The sequence below is a fragment of the Hydra viridissima genome, unplaced genomic scaffold (genome assembly GCF_058129835.1).
Source record: "Hydra viridissima isolate aposymbiotic clone 2 unplaced genomic scaffold, HvirCarnegie_v1 scaffold_10, whole genome shotgun sequence".
Classification (NCBI taxonomy): Eukaryota; Metazoa; Cnidaria; class Hydrozoa; order Anthoathecata; family Hydridae; genus Hydra; species Hydra viridissima.
The window spans coordinates 6,398,225-6,406,040 of record NW_028324309.1 but is presented as its reverse complement, the minus strand read 5'-3'; the positions used below and the strand labels follow the sequence as shown (position 1 = coordinate 6,406,040).

The following is a 7,816-nucleotide window of genomic DNA, read 5'->3' as shown; positions in this document are numbered from 1 at the left end:
AAGCATATCTACAGTATAAAAAATTGTTAAAAGAAATAGAAAAATTAAATGAACTAAAAAAAGGTAAAATAGAGTCGTGGAAATATGATCAGATGCGCAAAATGAGAATTGAAGAAAAAGAACAAAATTTAAATTATCAAAAACAAATGCTAGCAAGACATTATAAATATATAATTAAAAAACCTGCCCCGTCTGAACTCCTTGATTCACATTAAAAACTATTTTATATATTTTCAGATATATACGTCACTATCGTTTACTGTAGAATAGAAAAATACGATGATCAACACAAAAACAACATGCACAAAGAATTAGAGAAACGCGAAGAGAAAAATATAAATTAACACATTCACTACCTTTTTTCATAATGTCATCTCATTATGAAAATCCACAAAAATGGAAATACGCAAAAATACCCATGAGCATGCGCAAAAAATATCCATGAGCATGCACACAAAATATTCATGAGCATGCGCACAAATGCCCATGAGCCAGAACCCGCATTTTGTAGTAGTATCAGTGTGTAGCATAATTGAATAAAAAGTAGAACATTTCTAGACATTTTAATACTTGAATAATTGAAATATTTTCTCTGCAGAACAAAATTTTCCCATGTTTTCTGGCAACGTCTCCTTCTTTCATTTGGAAGAATGTCTCCAGCATTTTAAAAAAATCTTTCAACTTCTGCAGATCCTGGTGGTAGTGTATGGAATGTCTACTATTGACAAACCACACTTTTATTTTAATATTGTTTTATCTTCATATTCTCTCCGAAATTTCAAACAGCATGATGATGGTGGACTTTCTAGATACTTTTTTAACATTTCCTTCGCCATTTCAGAAGTTGATTTTTGGACCTTGTAGTTTATGACTGTACAATCATAATTTACATCATTGAAGAAAATCCAGTGTTCTCAACAGAAGTAGATTTCATCACTGGAACAATTTCATGTTGACTTAAATACAAACTTTCTGTTTCCAAAATAAACCTTGTCTTTTAGCAGCTTTAAAGGCTCTGGGGATTTAAAGAAGTGTCTGTTTTCTTCATCCAAAAAAACGTACCTCGATTGCTTTCTTCAAAGTTTTTTTTTCATGCCTATTATTTCCTGTCACTTGAAGAGATATTAAATAACTTCATGATCGTTTTCTAAATTGGAATACATTCACTGATGCAAGCATCCTTTCTAGAGAGTAATTTGATAATTTCCTCTAAAATTGCTGAAATGTTTACTAGTTTTTTGTACAAGTTTCAATCCTGTACAGTGAATTTAATGCTTCTGGAAGGATCGTTAAGCGGTGTTGTAGCAATCACAGATTTCAAGTGTAGAAACTTTCAGGCGTGTTGAATTTCAGAGTGTTGGGACATCATTTTTGAGCCCAAGCCTGTCAAAATTGTTCCTTTGAATTGCTCGTTATTTGTAAAGCTCAGAAGGAGTTGTAATGAAAAGCATGAGTGCAAAGCTTTCAGCACTTTTCTATCAAGCTTACAACACTCTGAAGTGAAAAAAGTTTTTTTTGACCACACAGGTTAAAGAGAACAATTAAGACACTCATCAGATTTGTAAACACACTCTGGTTCTTTGAAAACTTCTTTTATATTTTCCGCATTTTCTCTTTAGCAGATTTTGATCTTGTCTTTTAGCTCCCACTCTTTGCAACATTCTAAAATATTTGAAAAATATTTGAAGTAATATGTACTTTATTAAACTAAGAACATGAAAGGCAGAATTTGATTCGCTATTAACTGTCTGAAATGTAGTGTGCTATCATGCCTAAGTATCCATGATGAAAAGATGACCTAGCGTCAGAACTGATGGAAACTGTTTTCGTTCATATTTTTTTTTTTTGTTGAACATATTTTTTGTTGCAAGATTTAATTTTTCATATGCTGGATTAAGCATGCTGCAGTAGTATTTTTCACTTCCAATGTTAAAGCTTGGTGTAAAAATTGTATCGTGACGTAAAAATCCCAGATTGTTCATTACTGACCAAGGCTGTAAGTTGAAAACAATCCTTTCAAATATAGACCGATAAAATTCCAGACCTTTTTCTGAGTTTAAATCAATTTTTAAACTATAATCAGCCTAGCCAGCCATTGTAGAGTTTAACATTTCAGTCCTCTACCGTTTTTATTTGATGTCAAAAAAGGGTATTGCCCTTATTTTAATTGTAAGACATTCTGGCTGACCTGAAGTTGGGGTATTTTCAGGGCTATTGGTATTTGTAAATTAAGCTTTTCCTGTTAAGAAATTTTTTGAAGTAAGCTGTGGGAGCCGAATTCTTAAATGAGATGAAAGTCTGCTAAGTGATTGAAGTTTTTGATCGATATGTAACGAAGTTTCAATTAAAATTACTACAATTATGGTTAAAAATTGTTTTACCCCCAAATGATTAAATCAGCAATAAGAAAATATCATGGTCACACACAATGTTAAATACAAGTTATCTAATTTAAAAAAAAAACTACAAAAAAAGTTTCGGTTAATTTCGGTTCGAACTGAAATTTTGGCCGAAACCGAAAAAGTAAAAGGTTGTGGAAAAAGAAATTTCGGTTTTGTCCGAAACCGAAACCGAAGACCAAAGTTTTCATTCATTTTTTATAACAAATCAAAAAAAGACATTTTAAAATTATTTTTCAAAAAACAAAATCATCGATAAAGTTTGTTTACTCAAGATGGCGAATAATAGTTATTTCTTACATGTTTTTATTTTAAACTTCAAACAAGTGCTTACAAAAAGAGTCAAAACCGTAAAAATGCAATTTATTACATTTATTTTGAACAAAAGTTAGACTCTTCGCGTTAAGATTTAATATGCAAAAAGTAATTTCAATGGATAACAACTTTTAATGTATTAGGTCTGGGTTCCAGCCGATTTTGATCGCGTTCGATCGCAAATGGACCGTTCCCTCTATAGAAAAAAACCGCAATGCATTTTGGTCTTTGTATTCACCGAAAATACACAAATCTGTGTTAATGCTTTTTAAAATAAACAGTCAAGTAATTTAATTTAAAAAGACTTTTCAAAATGATTTCAAATGATACAATATCTTGTGATAAACTAATAACTCATTCTATTAAAGAAGATATTACTGTTGAGTCAACAACAACAACAAAATACCGCGGTGACATAACTTGTTGTGTTCCATTATGCAACAATAATTCGCTCAAAAACAAAAACTTATCGTTTTACATCATCCCAAAGGAAAGTAATTTGAGAAAAAAATGGCTATCTTTAATTAGTAGGAAAAACTTTGTTCCTTCTACTTCTCATCGGGTTTGTTCAGTTCACTTTACAGGAGGAAAAAAGACTTATATGAACAACTGTCCATCTTTACTGTCAAAACAAGTTAAAGACAACATAAAAAAACCAAGAATCACAGTAAATAGTTCTATTGGATATAAAAGAAAAATAGACGAAATTGAAAACGAAAAAAATGATGTTAATTTTTCATTTGAAGAAACCGAGTCTGAAAAGTTAAAAAAAGAAATTATTATCCTAAAGTACAAACTGAACATTATAAATACTAAAAAGAAAGAAATGAAAAATATTATTATGAATCACACTATCAATCAATTAAAATTTACAGTTGACAGATTTAAACATAATCAAGCCCACTTTAAATTTTATACTGGCTTTGAATCATACAATCTATTTAAAGTTTTACTAGAATATTTAGAACCTGCTGCAAGCAAACTTATATATTGGGGGTCAAATACAAACATTGAAAAAACAACAGACTTTAATTACAATAAAAAGGGAAGAGAACGCATAATGAGTTCAGAGTCTGAATTGTTTTTAGTTTTAACAAGATTTCGACTTGGCCTTTTGGTTGAAGACATGGCACTGCGCTTTGACATATCCTCAAGTCATGTTAGTAGAATCATAATGACATGGACTGATTTATTGCATTCTCAAATGCGTATGCTACCAATTTGGGCAACAAAACAAACTGTAAAAGAAACAATGCCAAAATGTTTTAAAGAAAAATATGAATCAACAAGGGTAATCTTAGACTGCACTGAACTGTTTATCGAAATGCCTACATCTTTTCGAAGCCAGTCTGCAACTTTTTCTAATTATAAACATAAAAATACAGCAAAAGGATTAATTGGAGTAGCACCAAATGGAGCCATAACTTTTGTTTCTGATTTATACTGTGGTCGTTTTTCGGACAAACAAATTACTAAAGATTGTGGAATATACAACCTGCTTGAACCAGGAGACAGTGTAATGGCAGATAGAGGTTTTGATATTGCTGATGATTTACCGGAAAACGTTTCATTAAATATACCACCATTTCTAAATGGAAAAGCTCAACTCAGTCTAGAAGACGAGAATGAAACTAGAAAAATTGCTGCTGTTCGTATTCATGTAGAAAGAGCAATACAGCGAATAAAAAATTATCACATTTTACAAACACCATTTAAATTGTCTATGGCACCAAAAATTAATAAAACTTGGATAATTTGTTGTTATTTAGCAAACTTTTTGCCACAACTTGTTTCAGATAAATAAAATGTTTGTAAAAAATATAAAAACAATTAATCTAAACTGCAAATATATTTTCTTGCATAAACTCAAAGTAAAATTTAGTTAATTTTGGTAAAGTAGTTTTTTCCCATTGCTCTTTAAGAAATTTAATACTCTCGATAAAAACATCTTTTTCAGTATAAACTATAAAATCTAGTTCTGTGACCTCTAATAATGCCATAACACCTTGACATTGATAAAAATAAACATGATTTTGTTTAAGCATTGTTTTACCATCAACAACAGAAAGAAAAAATGTTTTATCTAGGCAAGCTTCAGCTATAGTTAAATCTTTTTTTGAATAAGGACATTTGATTTCAACAGCCCTTATTTTTTCATTTACAAATACAATTCCATCAGGACTTGTACCAAGCCAAGGCCATTTTGGGTTTATGATAAATCCACATCTCGTTACTGATACGTTTTTTATATTTTCATACTTTTTTATTGCGGTGTTTTCATTTATTTTACCCCAATTACAAGCTTTGTTGCAAGAGCTTTTTTTATTGTTTTTCAAAATTCTATTCAAAATAGAGGCAGGAAATATACTTTTTTGTCTATTAATAACAAAACCAAAGTTTGAAGATGTCAAGCGTTTTTTTCTTTCTTCAAGCCATAAACTTGTAGATTGTGATAGAGTAGCTCTTTCCAAAGTCTTTATTTTCTCTTTTGATAGAACTAAATATTTTGTAATAAACTTTAATTGAGTTTCATCAAATTCAAATGAATCACTGAATTCTACTTCAAATCCATTAATTATGGTATCAACAACATTAAACATAACATCAGAATTTAAATCGAGTTTTTTTACATTTAGCTGATATTCAGATATTGATGTTTCATAGTAGGACATGGAATGATAATTGTTTCCTTTTAAAAGATTTGCAAATGCTATTCCTTCTCCTAGATTATATAAACTATCAGGCAGTTTTTTAATTTTTTCATCGCTTGGATTATGTGCAAAAATTGGGGTTGCACCAAAGTTTCTATTTCCTGATACAAAAGGACGCTTTCGTGAGTTGTTTAGATCCTTTTCTAAATCACTCTTTTCAAAGGAAACTTTAGAAAGTTTAATTGGTTCTGAATTTCTTCCTTCAGCAGGAACATGCCATTGTTGTAACACTTCTGTGCATGTTTTATTGAATGGTACAGAGTTTAAATTTAATTGCTTATATTCATTTAACTGAAATAATACTGCCGCAACATGCTTGCAGCATCCTCCCATACCAGCTTTACAATTACATTTAGCATACAGAATATCTCCTTCTTTTTGAAAAAAATGTACATAAATAAGGTACTGATTTTTTTTCATTGAAGCTGAAACATTAGCTCTAACAAGAAAAGAATTTATTTCAATCTTGACATTAGGTTTTACAACTAAATTTTTAACGAAGTTCTCCTTAAATAGCTGATACCCAGATTACCAGAGATTTTATGCTTTGAAGCACCTCTAGCTCCGAAATCAGTCGAACTATCGTCTATAATTAAATATTTGTGTATTTTTTCTTGGCTTATATTAAGTAGTAAGGAAAGACATCTTGACCAAGTGCTTATTTGTTCTTGTACAACTTCTTCAGCATCTATTTGATTAAACTGACTAGATATTTCTCGAAATACTGGTTGAGTAGCGATTGAAATGTTTTTAAAAAAACATGGATCAATATCAATAGTATTTGAATCATTTTCCAAACTAGTTTCATAGCTATCAACTTTGTTTATTGCTGACATGATAATATGTTTTGATAATTTGTTTATTTTCGGTGAATACAAAGACCAAAATGCACCGCGGTTTTTTTCTATAGAAGGAACGGTCCATTCTGAATTTAAATGAAACTTTTGGAGAAACTGAAGTTTGACGGAAAAAAAAACAAACTTAAAACAACTTTCTTATCTGTAAATTTCCAAGCCTTACATATAAATAGAAAAGATTTCCGATTCCGACGAAATTCGGAAGTTACATCGCGATTAAAGTCGGCCAGAACACAGACTTTAACAACGTCTGCGTGGCAAGAGTAAATAAATTTTGCTTTTTGTGAGACCGAATTATGATTTTTATTTAAATGTTAATGCTGAAATTTAAAATTAACATTTTTCCCAAATAAGTTTTCTAAACAAATTTTGAATTTTTGTTAAAACATCAACCAATAAAAACTATGGAAACTATGCACCTTAGGGACTTTTTTGTAACTCTTTTCTTGTTATGCGTAGATGGATTTTTGTTCAAAATTATTGATATCGTCAGTAATCTTTTTAAGTTCTTAAAAAAGGTCACGAACTGAAAATTAAAATTTTTATTAACTGGTTTTAGGAGTTTTATGGTCACTACATAAAAGAGAAACTTCAGTTTATTTTATATTACATATAAGTTGATTTCTTGTTCAATTCTACAAGAACGTGTAGCTGTATAAAGTAAAAAATTAATGTTGAGCTTAGACTTAGTATAATAGAGTTATTAATTTTGGACAAAATAAGTTCAAACTGAAGTTTCTCCTTTTTAAAGCAGCTATAAAAATCTAGAAAGCCCTTTACTTTTTTAATACAAATTGAATTTTCAGGTTTGGAGTTTTCAAAAACAAAAACGAGTTATTCGTTATGAACCGTTCTTCGACTAAAAAAAAAAAGGAATATGCGGTTAGAAAAAAGAAAGCCTGGTTAATGAATGAAACCAGTGCTTGTTTCTACAGGTTTTCTTAAACAATTTATACAAAATACAAAACAGCACATTAAAGACTTTAAATTTGAAACTGTGGCCTTAACGCTTAATAGAAAAAACTATCATGCAACACCAAACCATAAAAAACAAGAAACTAAACAAAAACCTATATCAAACCATTAAAAAATTTTAATTGATTTTGTAGAATAAAAACTTATCAAACAAGATCTGCAACTAACCAAACTGAGATCGATGTAATCGTGGTTTAGCAGCAGATTTTTCAATTAAAATGTTTCAAGTAAACAAAGTCTCTTACATTGAGATTAAATTCAGTTGTCATTTGTTTTTAAACAGGTGTCAGATTTTTATATTTTACGTAACGATGGCCATCGATGAGTTACAGTCTCAAGCAAATAATAGAATTAAATAATATTTTAAAAGCGTAAAATATGTAGAAGGAAGTATTCTTATTGAAACGGACTATTTGTAGCTAAGGAGGATTGCCAAGAAATCCATTTATAAACTTCATAGAAAAATATTTTTGTAAATTAAGTTGGTAAGTTATAATAATGTTAATTAAGATCAAAACATGCTTTTTTACAGTTAATAACAAATAAGTATGAATATATG

The 7,816-nt window shown here is 29.7% G+C and overlaps 1 protein-coding gene across 1 annotated transcript; it reads left to right on the top strand.

Moving 5' to 3' along the window:
• The first annotated feature begins 2,964 nt into the window (after nucleotides 1–2,964).
• LOC149882879 (uncharacterized) lies at nucleotides 2,965–4,579 on the top strand. The gene has a single exon (XM_090065478.1). It carries the CDS (start codon nucleotides 3,028–3,030, stop codon nucleotides 4,516–4,518), a length of 1,491 nt encoding a protein of 496 aa, XP_089921604.1. The 5' UTR covers nucleotides 2,965–3,027; the 3' UTR covers nucleotides 4,519–4,579.
• The last annotated feature ends 3,237 nt before the right edge of the window (nucleotides 4,580–7,816 follow it).

What these genes read in the sequence shown, in the direction of transcription:
- LOC149882879 (XM_090065478.1), top strand. Translation starts at nt 3,028, where the DNA reads ATGATTTCAAATGATACAATATCTTGTGATAAACTAATAACTCATTCT.